This window comes from Diabrotica virgifera, chromosome 5, assembly GCF_917563875.1.
Source record: "Diabrotica virgifera virgifera chromosome 5, PGI_DIABVI_V3a".
Lineage (NCBI taxonomy): Eukaryota > Metazoa > Arthropoda > Insecta > Coleoptera > Chrysomelidae > Diabrotica > Diabrotica virgifera.
The window spans coordinates 45964752-45987404 of record NC_065447.1 but is presented as its reverse complement, the minus strand read 5'-3'; the positions used below and the strand labels follow the sequence as shown (position 1 = coordinate 45987404).

At 32.6% G+C, this 22653-nt stretch overlaps 1 protein-coding gene across 2 annotated transcripts in view; it reads right to left on the bottom strand.

Annotated features, from left to right (window-relative positions):
- Positions 1-22535, bottom strand: part of LOC114326139 (protein TAPT1 homolog) — an 80088-nt gene extending 57553 nt beyond the window's left edge. The window contains exons 1-3 of one of the 2 annotated variants that reach the window (XM_028274385.2): positions 22323-22535; positions 3989-4247; positions 1556-1737 (exon numbers count right to left, since the gene is read on the bottom strand). In XM_028274385.2, coding sequence (XP_028130186.2) covers positions 1556-1737; positions 3989-4247; positions 22323-22446 — 565 coding nt within the window. In that variant the 5' untranslated portion in view covers positions 22447-22535. Of the gene's footprint in view, positions 1-1555; positions 1738-3988; positions 4248-13023; positions 13169-22322 lie in introns of those variants that run through there. The other variant, XM_028274386.2, reaches the window with a different exon arrangement.
- Between the last annotated feature and the right edge of the window lie 118 nt (positions 22536-22653).

The following is a 22653-nucleotide window of genomic DNA, read 5'->3' as shown; positions in this document are numbered from 1 at the left end:
CAAATCGAATAATTCAACGCGAAATCACCGAAGAAAGAAGCGTTTTTCGGGAAAACCTTATTAACATTTTTAAATTATCGAAAAACATCTTATTATTTGTTTTTTACAAAAGTTTACAGCATCAAAAATAAACGAGTTACACTGAAAAAAAAAGTTGGCCCCTTTTTTTTGGTAAAAAAAATCGTGAAAACCTCCCTTTATTTAGCACCCTAAATGAAATAATCGTTTGGATTTACCATCTATTTTAACTGTATGTGTATTGTTTATATGATCTGTAAGTTTGATTGGTTTGAAGTGCTTAGTTTTGAAGAAATTTGGTTTTATACTAAAAAAAAATTTCTAAAAATTTTTGAAAAATTTCATTTTTTTAAAATAACTTAAAAAGTATTAGTGATAAGAAAAATCTTAAAGAGTAAAAAAATGTAGGTTTTGCTATTATAAATATGCTAGTTTCATTTTGTTTCTCCGTAAGACAAAAATTGGTTAAGATATGGCTGTTCAAAATTTGCATACACTCGTGATTAGTGACCCATTCAAGCTTTCTCAATAGTAATCCTTTCAAAAATAAACACTTTAAACCGGCGAGACTGACAGATCATATAAAATATAGATAGGTAAGTAAATTGTAAGTAAATTTTCATGATTTTTTACAAAAAAAAAGAGGGCCAACTTTATTTTGAGCGGAACTCGCTTATTTTTATTGCTAAAACTTTTGCTAACAATTAAAACAAAGCATTTTAATAAACACTTTAAAAAAGTAAGTGGGTTTTTCCCGAAAAGTGCTTAATTTTTCGGTGATTTCACCTTGAAATATTCGATTTGGAATTAGACGAATAAGAACGTATTGTTCATGAGCTACAACTTTGTTTTTATTTGATTGATAGACTTTACTGTTACACCATTTTTTTGGGTTTTTTATAAGCTACACTTTTCCTAAGGATATTTTTTTTCGATAAAATATTTACTTTTTGAGTTATTTGCAAAAAACCGTCTGAAAACATAGTTTTTTTGTCGAAAAATCAAAATTTTCAATGGCAAATAACTCGAAAAGTATTGACTTAGTAAAAGATTGAGTAAAAAACTTTATAGAACAAAAGTTGCTTAAAATCAGTCAATTTATCCATTTCCGGTCTTATCTTGAACGTATGTTTTTTCACCTCCGAGAAGGGGTGACAGTCACTCCCCAAGTAAAAGCAACCAACGGCACAATTTCAACTTTGAAGTGGAGGGTAAGTAGAACCTAAATCCAAATTTTCATGCAATTCGGAGTTGCCCCTGAAAATTACACTGTATCGCCGAATTTCCCGTTCATTTACTGGGCTAAAGGATCTGGTTCAAAAGAAGAGGTGGATTTCATTAGTAAGGTAAAAATATATAGTGAAGAAATGAACTGAATTTATTGCCCGTTCCCCACGACTTCCAAATTATGGCATCATGAGAAGCAATGTAGCCAGCACTGTAACCTCTCCATGTCAACCCTCCCAGCGGCTAAATAAATTGTTTAGTTATTTGTAGAAAACTGGAGTCATAAAATAAATTATATACTAACGCTTACCTATTTCCAACATATTATAAAATATATACAACTTTATCACGGATTGGCTCTTGATTAGGTGATACAGCATATTAATGTCTAAGTACATCATAATTATACTACAAACTAAAAGAATCAAAGCCTTCAGTAGATCACAGATTTCAGCAGGGGTTAACATGCATTTGCTACTCTTTCGACCAAACCTAAAATCACAAAAATTAAATATTAAACCATCATATAAAAGCCATAGTCCGTACCATTATTTATTTTATATTTTATAATGGGAAACTTAAGTTATTGCCATTTTTAGTACAGTGTTTGTAAAAGGGGTCTTCCTCCACTTTATTAATCCACCTGGTTCTGGGTATATCTCTTCTTTTGGACCGATTATTTTTCTGGCCATAACTAGTTTAGACATTCTATCCGCTACCATTCTTTCTACATGACCCAACCATCTGATTCTTTATGACTTGACGAACCTGGTGATGGTAGGTTCTGTGTAGTAAGAGCTCTCGAACTGGGTCTTGAAGTAGCTCATTCATTTTTGATGTTTACTCCAATCAGGGTAAACATGTAAATCATTCATTTTGGATTTACATGTTTACTCTGATTGGAGTACGAAGGGAACCATTCTCGTTGGAACTTTACCGCGCTGAGCAGATGGGACGTGAATTATAAATTGTAAAATTCCCTCATCTTCTTTAGTCTCAGCATCCGTTATGGCTTGCAAATTTTAAAAGCCTCGGAGGTGTAACCCGAGAAGGTTCCCATTGTTTTCGATCTGGTGGGATGTAGAGTAATATTTTAAATATTATTTTATGTGCTACTAGATTGAAAACTTAGTCTTTTGCTAGCAGTTGCCACTAGGGCAATCCCTGCCATTTCGTTCGTTGCAATCCGTAACTGCGCGCCGAGGTTTGTCCTGGTTGGGTCAGAGAGAGCAGCATATGTGCTTCCTGATGAGAGACTAATAAGTTTCGAAACCGGTCGAGGTGCTTGCTGCACTCTCTGATTGAACTAGAATATGATGCGGCTGTAGTTTCGTGTTGCAACGAAATTGAAAATGGTTATTCATTTCTGAATAAAATAATAATTTATAATTGTTCAATAACATCGATAACAGTTATGTTATACATGGTGAGTCATAACTATAGGGACATAGACTAAGGACAGGTTATTTGGACCAAAATATGGCTATTGGGCCAAATATGCCTTAATAAAATGTTGCTGAGAAAAAAGATACAGGGTGTTAAAGTTAATTTTTGTTTTTCGTTTTTTGCTAATAGTTTCCCTGTATATTTATAAATTGCTATCAAAATTGGCACAGAGGCATAATCTTAGACAAGAAATAGTATTTTATCTACAATTTTACGTTTTGTCATAGAGGGCGCCACGTGGATCATTCCTGATGATAAAATTGAGTCTAAACTTTTTCTGATGAAACTTTTTAGTAATTTTTATTAGAAAATATGACGTAAACATCATTTTTACGTAAAATTGGTACTCTTGTTTAAACATGATAATTTCAACCGTTTTCGATAAAAACGCAGTCGAACTGCTTAGAGTCATTTTTCATTAGCTGTTAGAAATCATCTTAATGACGTATTTCCTCAACGATGGATTGGCAGAGGCAGTGATTTTCAATGGCGACCAAGAAGTCCTGAGTATAACCCGATAGATTTTTATTTTTGGGGACATATGAAGTCCTTAGTTTATGCCAATGAAATTAATACACGAGACGAACTTTGGAGATACATTCAAAATGCAGCTAATCTTATAAGGGGACAGAATAATATTTTTTTAACGTCCGAAAATCCTTTATAAAAAGAATTAGAAAAGGCATAGAAATCGGAGGAGACCATGTAGAACATTTAGTTTGAGTTTTTGTGAGTTCTTTTAAGTTAAAGTGTGTTTAGTTTTGATTTATCGTCAAAACGGAAACCTTACGTTAGTTGCAACTTTGTTTATTAGTTTGGTATTGGATATCCCCTTCTGAGTTCCTGAAATCTTCAATTGCGTTTTTATCGAAAACGGTTGAAATTATCATGTTTAAACAAGAGTACCAATTTTACGTAAAAATGATGTTTACGTCATATTTTCTAATAAAAATTACTAAAAAGTTTCATCAGAAAAAGTTTAGACTCAATTTGATCATCAGGAAAGATCCACGTGGCGCCCTCTATGACAAAACGTAAAATTGTAAATAAAATACTATTTCTTGTCTAAGATTATGCCTCTGTGCCAATTTTGATAGAAATTTATAAATATACAGGGAAACTATTAGCAAAAAACGAAAAACAAAAACTAACTTTAACACCCTGTATCTTTTTTCTCAGCAACATTTTATTAAGGCATATTTGGCCCAATAGCCATATTTTGGTCCAAATAACCTGTCCTTTGTTCTATGTCCCTATAGTTATGACTCACCCTATATACAATTTTCCGAAAACTTACCCAAAACATTTACAAAACGGTCTGGTCACAAGAGCCCATAAAGCCAATAAAACTCTCATGGGCAAGAAGGTGTACACGAATAAAAATGCATCTGCGCATTGCATAAAACCGTACAGCATAAAGCGCTCAACCTCTTTTGGAATTTTCATAAAAGAATATATTTTCTCTCTCCTAAGAGAAAACCTGTCTTCAGAGTTGTCCAGCTGATAGTCTCGAGTCAATTCTATATTCAGGAAGGTCCATAAACTGGACATTTTTTCTAAAACAAAACAGAACTTTTAAAAAATACACAAGGAAAATAATTTGCTGTAGCTGGCTGTATACTATTAATCACAAAAAATTCAGTAAAATCCTTTAAAGCCCAGTAAATGAACGGGAAATACGGCGATATCGTGTAATTTTCAAGGGCAGCTCCGAATTGCATGAAAATTTGGATTTAGGTTCTACTTACACTCAGCTTTAAAGTTGAATTTGTGCAGTTGGTTGCTTCTACTTGAGGGGTGACCGTCACCCCTTCTCGGGGGTGAAAAAAGGCGCGTTTAAAATAAGTCAGGAAATAGATAAACTAAGTAATTCTAAGCACCTTTCGTTCCATAGAGCTTTTTATGGAAGTCAATACTTTCGAGTTATTTGCGATTGAAAATATTTATTTTTCGTCAAAAAAACACGTTTTCAGACGGTTTTTCGCAAATAACTCAAAAAGTAAATATTTTATCGAAAAAAATATTCCTAGCAAAAATGTAACTTGAAAAAAACGAGAAAAATTGTATATTCGTGAAGTTTTTTTTACCAAAAAAAGGGGCCAATTTTTTTTCAGCGTAACTCGTTTATTTTTGCTTCTAGAAATTTTTGTAAAAAATAAAAATAATTCTTTTTTTAAACACTTTAAAAAATGTTAATAAGTTTTTCCCGAAATTTGTTGAATTTTCGATAATTTCACGTTAAAATATTCTATTTGGAATTAGAAGAATAAGAACGTATTTTTATGGGCTACAACTTTGCTTTTACTAGGTTTATAGACTTTACTAATACACCATTTTTTTCTTTCTTTGATATTTTTCCTAGGAATATTTTTTTCGATAAAATATTTACTTTTTGAATTATTTGTGAAAAACCGTCTAAAAACGTAGTTTTTTGACAAAAAATATACATTTTCAATCACAAATAACTCGAAAAGTATTGACTTACATAAAAAACTCTATAGAACGAAAGTTGCTTATAATTAGTCAATTTATCCATTTCTGCAGTGCCGTTTTATCCATTGGGCGCTTGAGGCGGGCGCCCAAGGGCCCGGGTCCCGGAGGGGCCCGTAGGGACGCTTCCTTTTATTAATAACAAATTAAAGTCCGCTAAATAATCGAGGACCATATTTTTTTAAATAGAGAAAAAGACTACGAAATACATGCGATTTCGATATGGTCTGATTTTAAGACTGATAAATAAGAACTCTGACAACTTTTATACCAAAAAGCGATTCCTTAGAAAATTGTAAAAAAATGTATGAAGCTGGAGACAAAGCTTATTATAGAAGATTAAATGAAAGCAACTCTTATAGAGTAAAACCCAATGGAAGCAAAGAGAAGTGTTAAAGCTGTTTATTGTTACCCGTGCAAATTATTTTCAATTGAAAAAAATAGTTTAATTGTTTTTGGGTATATTTTACCCACTATAAATATTTCAATAGTTTACTCAAATCTCACAAAGAAAGTTAATTTCATCTGTACTCTATGGTTACATTAAATAACAAGATCATCAGTTGGAGTAAGATGGATCATCAGTTAAATTGGAGTTATAGACGCTGGCTTGAAAGAGCAAGTAGAACGCGAAACTGACTATTGAGTAAAGGTCCTAAGACCCAAGAAGAGTTGTTGTCACCATTAAATTACTTGCTTCTCAAGGACTAGCTTTTCGTTGATCCCATGAGAATTTAACGAGTCGTCATAAGGGAAATTACTTAAGCTGTCTTGTATACTTTGCTTTTGACAACTTCTTAGCTCAGCATTTACAGCGGAATGCGAATAAAGAAAAAGGTTCAGTTAGCTATCTGTCTAACCAAACTTCCAATGAATTCCTGGAAGCGATGAAAACAAAACATCCGTCAAACATATTTTTCCAGTTTATCAATAATAGAGACAAAAAATCAGCAGTTAGAAGTAAAGCCAAGGCTCAAAGATACCTTTGAGACAGGTTAATTTGGATACTCTATTGACACTGATTTGGGCAAGGATTTTAAAACGAGTGAATGCAACAAGCAAAACGTTAGAAACTGTGGACTTGGACGATTGGACGTGTCAAATGGAGTAGAATTAATGACATTTGAGCTTTGTTGGAGACGTAAGAAATAAATTAAGCGAAATTGAACTATAGTTGATTTTTTAACCAAGAGGAGTAAACTAAAAGGACAGATTCACACCCAAAAAAGTTACTAGAAAAGTCACCAAATTCATTTTCTTTTTTGGTTGATCATAATATGATATTATCATCTTTCGATGATAATCCCTACATATTATATTATACTAACACATTGCTAAAGAGTTCTAAAAACAATTGTTTTTATATAGAAGTAGACTAAAAATCTAAAAATTAAAGGAATAATGCAAAAAACACAAAAAATCGCCGGTATACTTAATTCTTCTTCTTCTTCTTCTTTTTATATAGACATTACTCTGTCAGTTTTTCAATGTGCCTCCAGAAGTTGTCATTCCATTTTTTCGTGGTCTTTCCACTGATCGTCTTCCTATTGGGCAATCGTCTCTCGCCGTCCTTACTACTCTATTTGTTGTCATTCGGCTTATGTGGTCGTTCCATTCTACTCTTCTGCTTTTCACCCAGTTATTAATGTTGTCCACCTTGCATCTCCTTCGTATATCTGCATTTCTAGCTCTATCCCACAGCGTCTTACCATCGATTTTTCGCAATGTTTTCATCTCTGCTGTTTCTAGCATTCTTTTTGTCCTTTCTGTGTCAGGTCGTGTTTCTGGCGCGTATGTCATTATTGGTCTGATGACTGTTTTGTAAATTCTGCCTTTCACTTCTTTTCCGATGTTTTTATTTCTCCATATTGTTTCATTCAGGCAACCTGCGGCTCTGTTTGCTTTATTCACCTGATCTTCCACTTCTGTTTCAAGCTTTCCGTAGCTGCATAGTGTGATGCCTAGATATTTAAACTCCATGACTTGTTCTATTATTTGACCTATTGACCTATTGATATACTTAATTAACCTATAAAATGACAGAAGTGCCAAAATTTCATAAATGTCATTAGTGTCAAAATTTAATAACAGTGGAGTAAACTTGCCTGCGGTTGGACCAATTAGAAACAAGCATTACGGCGCGGTAAATTTGAATCACTCCTCTTGGTTAAAAAACAAACAATAGAAGCCAAAAATATTTTTTTGTGAAGGCAATAATCTCAAACATATTCTATAGAATTGGACTTCAAAAAACAAAGAAAAAAACATTTTTCGATGAAGCAGTTGAAAGTGAAACAATTTTAAAGGGGCAAGAGATATTCAAAATTGAAGTACCTATTTAATCTTATATGCCATAATATTTCTCAAGATCTTTAAAAGATAATATAATGCTACAACGATGTTACGTCAGCTGTTAGATGTTTTTTACGCTAAATAAAGAAGAAGTCAAAAAGTGAATTAATATTTTATGCGAGGAATATAAAAAAGATGTTGATTAAACCAAAGAGAACTTGCATAATGAAATTATTCATTATATAACGTTATGCCAAAATTTCAATAAACATTTGAAAATTTGGTGTCATCCAGGATGTAAAGAAAACTTTTGCCAATTTTTAACTTTACTGCAAGTTTATTTGACGATACCAATTTCTAATTCGTCAGGCGAGCGGTCTTTTTTGGCTTTAAAAAGAATAAAGATACACATATTGAAGGTCAAAGGATCAAGAAAACCTAGACGCATTATCACTATCGTATTGTAAAAAATGAAGAAGTGGAGCAACTGAATTCTGATAGTATTAATATGGCTGTTTGCTAATGCCTAGTCAAGAAAAAAAGTGAGCAAATTTTTTTCTTACATATTTTTTAGAATATGTTTTTTTGTTTGTCATGTGTAAGAACTGTAGAACTTTCTGTTTTTTTTTTATATTTTTCTAGTTTGTTTTGAAAATATTTTTCAAAATTTTTAAAAATGTATGGGATTTACAATAAACGTTTATAGTTAATGCAGGCTAATGCATGTGTTTTGTTGTTAAAAAAATTGACAACGAATAGCAATGAAGGGGGCCCCTAAATCTCTAGTGCCCAGGGCCCAAAGTTAGGTTAAACCGGCACTGCATTTCTGGACTTATTTTAAACACGCGTTATTTCACCCCCGAGAAGGGGTGACTGTAACCCCCAAGTAAAAGCAACCAACGGCACAAATTCAACTTTGAAGTGGAGGGTAAGCAGAACCTTAATCCAAACTTTCATGCAATTCGGAGTTGCCCCTGAAAATTACACTCCAAAACGGTCATTTACTGGGCTAATATAAAAGGCATATGTATATTTAATAAAATCCAAAAATGAATAACCATTTTCAATTTCGTTGCAAAACGAAAATACAGCCGAACCATATTCCAGTCCAATCAGAGAGTGCTGCAAGCACCTCTACCGGTTTCGAAACTTATTAGTCTCTCATCAGGAGGCACATATGCTGCTCTCCCTGATCCAACCAAAACAAACCCCAGCGTGCAGTCCCGAATTGCAACGAACGAAATGGCATAGATGCCCTAGCGGCAACTGCTAGCAAAAGACTAAGTTTTCACTCTAATGGCATATAACATATCCCACCAGAATGAAAACAATGGGAACCTTCTCTGGTTACACCTCCGAGGCTTCTACAATTTGCAAGCCATACGGATGCTGAGACTAAGGAAGATGAGGGAATTCTACAATTTACAATTCACGTCACATCTGCTCAGCGCGGTAAAGTTCCAACGAGACTGGTTCCCTTCATACTCCACACAGAGTAAATGTAAATCAAAAATGAATAACCATTTTCAATTTCGTTGCAAAACGAAAATACAGCCGAACCATATTCCAGTCCAATCAGAGAGTGCTGCAAGCACCTCTACCGGTTTCGAAACTTATTAGTCTCTCATCAGGAGGCACATATGCTGCTCTCCCTGATCCAACCAAAACAAACCCCAGCGTGCAGTCCCGAATTGCAACGAACGAAATGGCATAGATGCCCTAGCGGCAACTGCTAGCAAAAGACTAAGTTTTCACTCTAATGGCATATAACATATCCCACCAGAATGAAAACAATGGGAACCTTCTCTGGTTACACCTCCGAGGCTTCTACAATTTGCAAGCCATACGGATGCTGAGACTAAGGAAGATGAGGGAATTCTACAATTTACAATTCACGTCACATCTGCTCAGCGCGGTAAAGTTCCAACGAGACTGGTTCCCTTCATACTCCACACAGAGTAAATGTAAATCAAAAATGAATAACCATTTTCAATTTCGTTGCAAAACGAAAATACAGCCGAACCATATTCCAGTCCAATCAGAGAGTGCACTCTCTGATTGGACTGGAATATGGTTCGGCTGTATTTTCGTTTTGCAACGAAATTGAAAATGGTTATTCATTTTTGATTTACATTTACTCTGTGTGGAGTATGAAGGGAACCAGTCTCGTTGGAACTTTACCGCGCTGAGCAGATGTGACGTGAATTGTAAATTGTAGAATTCCCTCATCTTCCTTAGTCTCAGCATCCGTATGGCTTGCAAATTGTAGAAGCCTCGGAGGTGTAACCAGAGAAGGTTCCCATTGTTTTCATTCTGGTGGGATATGTTATATGCCATTAGAGTGAAAACTTAGTCTTTTGCTAGCAGTTGCCGCTAGGGCATCTATGCCATTTCGTTCGTTGCAATTCGGGACTGCACGCTGGGGTTTGTTTTGGTTGGATCAGGGAGAGCAGCATATGTGCCTCCTGATGAGAGACTAATAAGTTTCGAAACCGGTAGAGGTGCTTGCAGCACTCTCTGATTGGACTGGAATATGGTTCGGCTGTATTTTCGTTTTGCAACGAAATTGAAAATGGTTATTCATTTTTGATTTACATTTACTCTGTGTGGAGTATGAAGGGAACCAGTCTCGTTGGAACTTTACCGCGCTGAGCAGATGTGACGTGAATTGTAAATTGTAGAATTCCCTCATCTTCCTTAGTCTCAGCATCCGTATGGCTTGCAAATTGTAGAAGCCTCGGAGGTGTAACCAGAGAAGGTTCCCATTGTTTTCATTCTGGTGGGATATGTTATATGCCATTAGAGTGAAAACTTAGTCTTTTTTTTAATAAAATCCCTTAACGGCGTAGGCGCAAAATTTCGGGCGAATATGCTTTAAATGCATTTTTTTCGAATTCTGAGGAAACTATAAGTATTTTTGAAAAATTTAAACGCAGAATGAAAGATTACATTATTACCGAGGGCCGGAAGTCCCTTAGAATTACCAAAAAGTTTCTTTTGAATGATATATTTGAAATTAAAAATCACACTAAATTTTCTTTTTTTATTTCACCTCTGTAACTTATTAAAATAAACATTACAGAAGTTTTCAGGGCCTTTCGACCCTCGGTAATAATGCAATCCTTCATTCTGCGTTTAATTTTTTTCAAAAATACTTATTAGTTTTATCAGGATTCGAAAAAATGAATGCATTTAAAACACATTGGCGCGAAATTTTGCGCCTACGTCCTTAATACCATTTTTTTATATTTTCTTCTTTTTACAATCGGTTATATACCATTACTATTTTCTGGTCTCAAAAATTACCGGCCTTGGCCTATTACGAGGAAAAAAATTATTAAACAGTATACAAAATATTTAAACAAGCAATTTAAAATATACAGTAATTATTTATAATAATAGAACAATAATTATTGTATAGATTGTCTTTTCAGCTGCCAACGGTAAAATTATGACTTTCTAAGGTACTAGGTATACGCTCTGAGCTTCGCTGGTGTCGCTACTAGCGGATTACTAATGCAAATTTCGCCGGTAATTTTTAAATTTATTATTTAATTGTTATCGCTTAATATTTACAACGCAAAAAAGTAATTAAATTGTAATCGATTTTTTTAAGATTTTGCTAATCATTTAAACGTTCTATTAATGAAATATTAATTTCTTACATAGTACTATCCTTACATAGTATTTTAGAAGTTAATTGCGCAATAAAAAGGAATTGACAAAATTTGCCGTTACGTCATTTTTCTTCCGTACCGGACTGAATATCTGCCTGCTATTACTTTTATTATTATAATTTATCCTAGGTGGCACAGCAGTCGGTCCCCCTCTACTTAACTTATTCTTACAGTTGTGCGACCTATTTGGCCACGTGCAGTCGTATTAAAAATTGTGAAAAGTATTTTGAGTTTTATAGATAATACTATTGAGAGTCTTGTGGGTAAAATTTATATTTTTGTGATTATATAAGCATTTTGTGTTTTTTGTAAGAGCGCGTCATGAGTGGTGGTTATTTATTTGTAAGAAACCTCTAGGGAAAATTATTTGTCAGTGAGAAAGTCGAGCCATCTTTACTTTTTTCGTCTCTTTATATGGCGGAAATAAAGACGATTCTCTGGAAACCCTGAGATACAAACGATTCGCTAAAACAGTGACAAAAAATACATTTAATCTCTTCCCACTTCCTCCAACACAAGATGCAGCCCGTTTTCACAGACTCCGAGAGTATCACCAGATTCAGTCATGGCTCTGTAAACATTGTGATCCAGAAGATTGGGGCTGGAAAACGCAACGAAAATTTTGGATACCAATCCAAACTTCCAAGCCTCCAGTACCCCCTGAGCTTATTAAATTCATCTTTTGCAGATGCAATGGAAACTGTAAGTGCGTGTGGTTGCCGAAAAGCAGACCCCAAATGTTTATTAGTGTGCCTCCATTGTGGTGGTAAAAGCTGCAGAAACATCGTGCACATATCAACATTAATTATTGAAGAAAATGAATTTCAAGATGAATTACCGACAATGAAGCCAACTCTGACTCTCATTATACCAAATAATTCACCTCGGATACTGATTCAGATCTTGACTCGCAGCCTGGATCAGACAAAAAAATGAAAAAATAATATCTATGATAGATCTTCTTCAACATATAATAATAAATAATATTATTTTGTCTAGAAATTGTCTGTGGATTAGGCTTATTGGGGATACCACACAAAAAACGCGCCTCCAGACGCTGCCTCATAGGAGAAGGGGAAAAGGGTCAAAATAGCTTAATAATAGCATAGGAATCTTAAAATCATAATAAATAAAGATATAGATAAAAAATTACGCCTAACGTTTTGTTTTTATTGTATTCCTATGAGCATTCGAAAATCTGGTCAAGTTTGGAGCGCTGTAAAACCTAGATAAATAAATAAAATTAAACAACTTTATAGCGAAAATTGTTCGTTGAAAAATCCTGTACAAAATTGCTTTGATGTTATTTTATTGTAAAATGAATGAAAAAAAAGTTATAACCTCCAAAAGGAAATTTGTTACAAAAATTTCTCTTATTTTTGTTTATAACTTTTTTGTTGGTCACTTGACGATAAAAAGTAATGGAAATAAAATTGTAGAAAATTTAATTTCCTACATTTTATGTGAAATTAAATTTTTTGTAGGGTTGCTAGTTTACGAGATACAGCGCGAAACCCCTTTGCACCCCTTTTTCCAAGATGGTGGCCGGGGGAAAAAGGTGACGACCCCAAAAACTTGAACTTAAGCTTCTACTAAGCCCCCCTATACATTAAAAAAATAAAATTGACTCCTCTAAGAAATGCAACCCTAAATGTAACATTTCAATGGACTATATACTTTTATTCACAATTAAATTATTGTGAGCATTTTATCTTTATTAAGATATAATGATATAAATCATAACTCCCTAAACGTGTTCCTTTCAAAACAAGTACAGAAAAAAAAGTTTTAAACAAGTATTAAGATATGATGTAAATGGTCAATGTAGAAACACAAAATATAAAATAAAATAAAAATAATATGGTGTACCTACTTTTCCTCGTTTTTGTCATTCTATAAACATAAACTCGACAAAGAGACTGATAGGTTATTTTGTGCACATTTAAAATATTTAGAATATCTTATCTCTTTGTCCTACATTTTTATTTGTCAGTACATAGTTGATATTAGAAAGGTATATCTGTATGATTCAAATCGACTTTAACCACATTCCGAATGAAGTAGTGCATTGTAGATAATAATCACCCGAATCGAAAAAAATTGTACAGCTACTTCAAATAATTCAGACATCTGTTTGTTTACATTGGAAATACAAACAGTAAAATAGGAAAAAGTTAATTAATTCAAAATCACATTTTTATATTTTAAGAATAGGAGAATACATTGCTAACAGTATGACAGTCAAAAAGTGGACGCAAATAGTTTTAATTAAATTAATAGTAATTCATTTTTGAAAAAAAATTATTTCATGACGTAGATGCATGTTTTTTATATCAAATTAAAGGTATTCTTTCTAATACGATGATATAAAGATATTTGAAGCTAAAAACGAAGGAGGATAATACATTAATCAATAAAAAAATATAAAAAAAAAATTAAGAAACGCTTCTCTTTAGTTAGGTACGAATGACTAAAATTAAAAATATTATAAAAAAATCAACTAAAAAGCAAAAAATTAAAACAATTCAAACTCTTAAAGGATTATTCGAAAAAAAACTGTTATACGTATTAAATATACAAAAATCTCACACATTCATTAAAAAATTGAAAAAATCTAACACATTCGTTAAAGAAAAGCGTGGGGCGAAAACCGTTTATTCGATAAAGACGGCCCCACGCTTTTCTTTAACGAATGTGTTAGATTTTTTAAATTTTTTAATGAATGTGTGAGATTTTTGTATATTTAATCAGTCTAACAGTTCTTTTCGAATAATCCTTTAAGTTTGAATTTTTTTTATTTTTTGCTTTTTAGTTGATTTTTTTATACTTAATATTTTTGATTGGTAACTAAAGAAAAGCGTTTCTTAAAATTTTTTTCATATTTTTTTATTTTTTTACTTTTTAGTCTGACACTTTGCAAACATTAAAATATATCGTCATGTTTATTAAAATATATGTATAAAACATATGATGTACTAACATGAAAAGTAGTCGGAATCGGCAAAAAAATTGAAATTTTATTGTTTATATATGAATAGCGTTGCCAGGTGTCCCGATTTGCGCGGGACGTCCCGATTTGCGCGGGACGTCCCGATTTTCAGGGGTCTGGGGACGCGTACCGACTTGTACCTGATCGGGACACTAAATGTCCCGATTTTCACCCACGAAAACCAATTTCAGGACTTGCAGTGAATTTTATAACTATGTTATAAAAACAAGGCACTCCTAAAAGCGTCAAAATCGAATGAAAAATATAATTTTAATAAAACATAAATAATTTACTTAATCTACGATTTTTTTTGTAATTTCGTCTGATTATTATTATTATGTAGGATTAAATACATTTAATTGTATTTTATGTAGGTATTTACTTTAAACATTATGTAGGATTTTAGAAACACCTTGTAGTCCAGTAAATGAACAAACGGCGATACCGTGTAATTTTCAGGATCAACTCCGAACTGCATGAAAATTTGGACGGCTTGTGTCGTTGGTTGCTTTTACTCGGGGGTGACAGTCGCCCCTAGTTGGGGGTGAAAAACCGCGCGTTTTAAAATAAGTCCGGAGATGGATAAATTGACTAATTCTAAGCAATTTTAGTTCTATAGAATTTTAACTTAGTTAATACTTTTCGAGTTATTTACGATTGAAAATGTTTATTTTTAGAAAAAAAATCACGTTTTCAGGCGATTTTCACAAATAACTCAAAAAGTAAGTATTTGATCGAAAAAAATATTCTTAGCAAAAATATCGCATAATATAAAAAAAATGAAAAAAATTGTGAACTCGGTAAAGTCTATAGACCCATCAAAAGCAAAGTTGTAGCTCATGAAAAATACGTTCTTATTCGTCAAATTCCAAATAAAATATTTTGACCTGAAACAACCAAGAAATGAAGCACTTTTCGGGAAAAACCAATTAAAACTTTTTTAATAAAGCTTTATTTTTATCTTTTAAAAAAGTTTCTAGCATCAAAACTAAGCGAGTTATGCTCAAAATCAAGTTAACTCCTTTTTTTGCTAAAAAAATCGTAAAAATCTCCCTCTACTTAGCACCCCAAATGAAATTAATCGTTACCCCTTTACAAACAACTTACTTTACTTATGTATTTTTTACATGATTGAAAGGGCCTGAACGAGTCACTAATCACGAGTGTATGCAAAATATGAAGAACCTTATTTGAACCAATTTTTGTCTTACAGAAAAACAAAATGAATCTATCATACATATTTATAAAAGCAAAACCTACTTACTTTTTACTCCTTGAGATCTTTAGTATCCCTAATACTTCTTAAGTTAGGGCATTTTACAATATTTTAGGAATTTTTTTTTACTATAAAAACAATTTTTTTTTCAGAACTAAGCACTCCCAACCGGTAAACCTTACAAATCGTATAAACAATACACATATAAAGTAAATAATGGTAAAGCGGTAACGATTCATTTTATTTACTGTGCTAAATAGGGGGAAATTTTCACGATTTTTTTTTACCAAAAAAAGGGGCCAACTTTAGTTAAATTGCTTAATTTTCTGGTTATTTCAAGTTGAAAAATTTGATTTGGAATTTGACGAATAAGAACGTATTTTTTATGAACTACAACTTTGCTTTTACTGGTTTTATAGACTTTCTGAACATACAACTTTTTGCTTTTTTAAAAGCTACATTTTTGCTAGGAAGATTTTCTTCAATAAAATTATTCGAAAAGTATTGACTTAGTTTAAAAATTATATAGAACAAAAGTTTTTTAGAGTTAGTCAGTTGATCCATTTTGGGACTTACTTTAAACGCGCGTTTATTTACCGCCGAGAAGGGGTAACTGTAACTGTCGTTCCCCAAGTAAAAGCAACCAACGGTACAAGTTTAACTTTGAAATAAACAATAAGTAGAACCTAAAACCAGATTTTCATGCAATGCAGAGTTGACCCTGAAAATTACACTCCAAAACGGTCATTTACTGAAATATTGTTGTTTATTTGTCCCGATCTACAACCCTAAATCCCGATTTGTTTTTGCTTATGTACCGATTAAAAACAAATCGGACCTGGCAACACTATATATGAAGCATAACGTAAACAATTAACGTAAAAAGTGAAATTATGTATAGTTCATATAATTAGCTACAATATGTAAAAGTTTCAAGTTTCTTCGTTGTAAAAAACAAGAGAATTTAAACATATTTAAACAATTAATAAACATAAAAAAAAATTATTGACTATTCGTGTATTGTTCCCGCAAATGCATATGTCTGCAAATTTTCATTCATTTGCATGGAAGAAAAGGCAGTCAAACTAACGTCTAAAGATTTGACACAAACGATGGAACTAAAGAAAAGCGTTTAATAAAAATAAGTGTGCCTTTTCATTTTTAACTTCAAATATCTCGAAAACTAATGACTTTATCGTTACGAATGCAGAGTATATTATTTGCATAGAAAGTATTGGAGAATCTAAAAATGAGATATAATAGCAGTTTCATCAGTGGCGTATAATTTGGGAAAGGTCAACCATTCACTTTCCCCTGTCGTACGCCTCTGGTAGTAGCCAGAAACGATTATTTAACATAATTTAGCAGGGTGTGCAGTGCCTACACTTTCTGCCAAGTATCACACGGATATGTCAAATTATTTTAAAATATTCTTTTTTTTTAATAATTTATTTTTTATTTAAAACTTTAAGAACTATGTGTACTATAAAACTATTTGACATATCCTTATGGTACTTGGCAGAAAGTGTAGGTACTGTACACCCTACTAAATTATGTTAAATAATCGTTTGTGGTTAATACCAGATTGACCCTTCCCAAATTCTACGCCACTAATGAAACTGCTATTTTAGCATAATTTTTAGATTCTTCAGTACTTTCTATGCAAATAATATACTCTTCATTTGTAACGATAAAGTCATTAGTTTTCGAGATATTTGAAGTTAAAAATGAAATGGCACACTTATTTTGATTAACGTATGCTCCTTCGTTTTTAGATTCACATATCTCGAAAACTAATGGCTTTATCGTTACGAATGAAGAGTATGTTTTTTACATAGAACGTATTGGAGAATCAAAAAATTGCACTAAAATAGCAACTCCGCCAGTGGCGTAGAATTTGGGAAGGTTCAACCATTCACGTTCCCCCGTCGTACGCCTCTGGTAGTAGCCAGAAACGTTTGTTTAACATAATTTAGTAGATTGTACAATACCAGCACCACTTAACAAATTTCGTGTTGTTGTCCCATGCCTGTCAGGAAATATTCCAAAATAAATAAAATAAAAGTTTTGTACTAAGGTATTAAATCGACCTATTTTAAGCTCAGGAATCTAAGGTTAAGCTATGGCCCATTCTTTACCAAACACCCTGTAAGGTTGTCTGTGAAAAATGGCCGCAAATTAGGGTTGTCAGCTGTTAAAAACGCGAGATATTAGAAATAAAGTGAAAGAGAGCTAGCACGCAACGTTACTGGTTTGACATGGTTTGATGGCGAATGTGAGTTGTTAAAGCAGTCATCTTGTCAAACTCGTAGCGTTACGCGCTATCTCTCTTTCGTTTTACCTCTGATACCTCGCGTTTTTAACAGCTGGTAACCCTAATTTGCCCTATACAGTGCTAGTCAAAAGTCCGTACCCCCCCTCGTATCTTTTGAACGTTTATGCTTATAATAGTGAAATTTTAAGGAAGGAAATGAACGGACGTAGGCTTCTTAACTAGTCATGACATGTGACGTAAAAGTGACAGATGACTTTACAGCGCCCCTGTGACAGATAATTTTAAATGGTACCCTATGGTAAGCGATACCTCGTTTGATAGGTATTGAAAATACCCATTCAGCTATAATAATTTTGTTTGAGTTTAAGCTCATTTGGATGAATAAATAAAATAATATAAAATTGTAGTTTCGCATTTAATTAATAAAAATTCAAACCTCCGCCTATGGTTACTTGTCAAAAAGGTTGACGTTGACGTAAAAATTTTTAATAATTAAATGCGAAACTACAAAGTTATATTTATTTCATTTATTCACCAAAATCAAAATCAACTTAAACCCAAAAAAATTAGTATGACTGAATAGGTATTTTCAATACCTTTCAAATGAAGTATCACTTGCCATAAGGTCCCATTTAAAATTATCTGTGACAGTGGCGCTGTAAAGTCATATGTCACTATTACGTCACCTGTCATGACTAGTTAAGAAGCGTACGTCCGTTTATTTCCTCCCTCCAAATTTCACTATTATATGTATAACCATTCAAAAGATACGAGGGGGGGTAGGGACTTTTGACTAGCACTGTATGTATAACCAGGCAACCTTATATGATTGTATTTGAAAAAATAGCTTTAATTAGAAAAAAATACAACTACATAAACGAAATTTAGTTTCAAAAATGAATGAATTACAATTACAAGCGAAGGTTCTACTTTTAATGAAATTAAAATAACATTAAAAATAAAACTTTATTGGAACCAAATTTTTGTGGTAACACCTTAGTTGTTTCTAAAATTTGCAAACCAACGAATTGCTGGAGCAAAGAAGGCTGAGGGAGATCGAAAAGTTACATCTTACTTCTAGCCTGTTCAGCGCGGTAAAATTCCAACGAAAAATGGTCCCGCATACTCAGGAGTAAAACTAATATAAATAAATAATAATTTTGTTGTAAAACGAAACAAGATCCGTCTTATATTTCAGTTCGTTCAGAGAGCACCATAAGCACCCTAACAGGTTTCAAACGTTATTAGGTTATCATCAGAGACTGAATACAGGGTGGGGCATTTGTGTGAAAAAGTCCAATTACTCGTTTGTCGTTAGAGATACGAAAAAAAGTTATTTAGGTAAAAGTTGGGACACACATAGTACCATAATTTAAAAATATTTTCAAATATAGAGGTGCGTCCGTGTTGACCGGGTGACAAAACTTATGTTTTTTAAATGGAACACCCTGTATATTTTTACATTTTTGGATGGTCCTCAATGCTTACTTTCTTAAAATATATGGTTTTGTATGCTGTAGAATGCTGTAGAATTGTAGTGACTTGACATCAAATTTTCTATTTAGGGACCGTTCAAGTATTACGTAACGCAGGCTGGTGGGGGTCAAAAATCTTCAAAAATCGCGTTACGCAATAGTTAAACTCCCATAAGAGTGTGTTACATAGGAGGGGGTTAAAAATCTTCAAAAATCGCGTTACGTAATACTTAAACGCTCCCTTATATTCAAACGATTTTTAATACAGTCTACTACTGTTAATCATTAACAGTATAGCGAAATGTTTAATTTTAGTACACAGGGTGGGTCGAAACTCGGAATGAGTATTTTCTGAGTGTTTTATTAAATCGAACACCCTGTATTTTAGTATTGTAATGAAATGATATTTTATGGTATTTTTTTATTTCTTAAGCATTCCCTATACCTAAGTGCTTTAATTTGTAAGTTATTCGTGATTCTATAAGCCAAACATTAATTGCAAGAAAAATTACGTGAAATTTTATTAGGTGGCCGTGAAAATATCCAATCAAAAAAAATTTTTCGAAAAAAAATACATAATAATCTAGCCCGATCCTTGATTTATTAATATTGGATGAGATATCCACATACATTCGTAGTTAAGGTTGTTGGTGCTTAAAATATTAATCAAACATACAAAATTCTCCTTAGTTGGCTATGACACAAAATTTGCTTAAACATTTGACATTATACTATTTACATAGTTCCAATTGATTTGTTACCATTACTAATATTAATTTTTCTAATGAGGAACTGATTAAAATGGCTTTGTGCTAGGAGAGTATAAAAAAATTAAGCTACTTGCAATAAAAATTTATCATCAGCAATTCCCTGATAGACGACAACCAAAAAGAGAAACTTTTGAAAGTATACTAAAACGGTTTCAACAGACTAGATTCTATAAATCCATAAGATTTAAGTGCTTCAGAAACTTTTAAAGATATATGTTCAGTAAATGAAAGTTTACAGTCAAAAATTATGCCAAGATCTTTTATTTTTGTTCACATGTTCCAGTTCGCTATCATCAATAGTATAAATATAGTTTATACTATTATGTTTCCTTGAGTACCTAACTTACAACTTTGCATTTATTTGCATTAAGATTTAAATAGTTTTCTTTACACCATTCATGCACACCACTCAGATCATTCTGGATAGTGTGACAATCATTGATATTGTTAATTTCTAAGTAAATTTTTAAATCATCTGCATAACACAAACAGGGCACAGAGATTTTCTCACATAAGTCATTAATAAATAACAAAAAGAAGAGTGGACCTAGATTTGATCCTTGTGGGACTCCAGATGAAGGTACGTATTTGTGAGAGTTATAACCATTATAAGATACAAATTGAGTTCAACCTGACAAATAGGATTTTATGAAAGCGACAGCATCTTTAGAAAAACCAAAAAGGGTCAATTTAGAAAGACGAACTCCATAATGAATTGTCAAAGGTCTTCGAAAAATCAGTATATATAACCTCAACTTGGGATCTCCTATCCAACGCCTCAGATATGTACTGTGTTATTCCCAATAAGTTTGTAACTGGATCGATTAGCAATGAATCCATGCTGATATTGTGAATTACGAGTGAAAGAGTATATACGATTATAAAGTATGATTTCAAAAATCTTTGATAAATTGCATATAATAGAATATATGGGCCTATAATTTTCTACACAACATTTTTCCCTATTTTTATAAACAGCACATATCTTTGATTCCTTCCAGATACTTGGATACTGTTTGTATAATAAACACAAATTGAAAATTTTTAATAATGGCTTGCTTAAAGCACCTATGCAATCTTTAATAAAAAAAAGAGGGTATTTTATCAGGTCCAGAAGTCATTTTATTTTTTAATTTTTTACTGGCTATAACTATTTCAGTTTCTTGAACAGGATAAAAATTTAGACATTCAGTGTTGACCACTAAGACATTATTGCTAGTTAGTACATTAGCTGCTTGATAAACATCATTAAAGTATTCAGCAAAGATATCAACGATATTTTGTGGTTCAGAAGTAGCAATGCCTTGATATTTCATTTCACCAGGAATCCGTGAAGTGTTGGAATGTTGGAGTGAAGTGTTGGAGTAGTTATTTCTGCCATATAGAAAGCACATTCGTATCTCTATAACACTGCCATCTGAATGTGAACATCAGTGTAGTAGTACTAATAAATTATCCTTGTCATATCAATTGATCAGATCGATCAGATTATAGAAATTGGAAAGTAAAAAGGGAAAACACATCAACAAATGAAAGAGTTAGCAAAGGACCACAAGAAATGGAAGAGATGGATAGAGGATAAATAAAACCATAAGGAGTTTCGAGAAAGAAGAAGAAAAATAATAAGTGCCATTCACTGTACTTCTGAGGGTATGTTAAGCCGTTGGTCCCCCTGGACTGGTGTACATCGACACAAGATACTGAAAACAGGGTTATAGATGCAATTGACACCTGAACAATCCAAAAGGATCTCCCTGGCAAAAATGCCAGGGTATGGTATATTTCTCTATAATATGGTCTGATATCATGATTCTGTTGATATAATTTTGTGGATTGTATCACCTTACCTGCACGCCTTACAAGAGCTTGATGATTTTAGAGTAACGGGCGATTTCACCTTTTGAATTCTAGTTATATCATTTCAGATGATATATTTTATTTTTTCGAAGCCTTCAAATACTGTTTAGATTAAACTGTTATCGTTTACCAGAAAGTAACTAAGAAAATCGTAAAATAAAAAAAGTTGAGAATAAATAAATAATATTGTGTTGGTGCTAGTCAATAGAAGATCAAAGTGAAGCTGGACTTTTGAAGGTAACAAAGACAACTTCATCATGTCGTTATAGAGAGTTAAACCTATGTAGTCATCAAATTAATCTATAAATAGTATGGTCTGATTGTTAATAAATATATTCAAAAGGGAAGACAAAATAATACACATTATATCACTGCTAAGCATAATAAACATGAAACAGACAAAATAGGTACATTTAAAAAATTTCACAGTAATCATGCAATGTTATTTATCCAAAATACAGAATATTTATATAATTCAGTTTGTTTTATCAGTTTTTTAATGATTTTGTTATCATACATTTTTGAAATTTTTTATCTATTTTCTACATTATTGAATATTGTACATATAAATAAGATAATAAAGTGCTTACTTTTGTGGTTTGATTCCTTGTCATTATCAGTTTTTTCGTTCTTAACCAATTCTTCAATTTTGCTATCAGAACTGAAAAGAACTTTAGATGTTGATAAAAAACGTAGACGTTTTTCGCTTTGCATTTTAGATGAATATTTTTAAAATATTTTATTTATATTTTGATTCTTATAACCTCAATTGACATCTTGCTCACTGTGTCACTGTCACTACGTCACTAGTGTCACTGTCCAATGTGTCAGTGTCATACTGTCATGTCATTGTGCATTGCATTGCGTTCTGTGCATAGAGTTATATATTAGCATAGAGAGAGTGGGTGCATTCAGCAGACG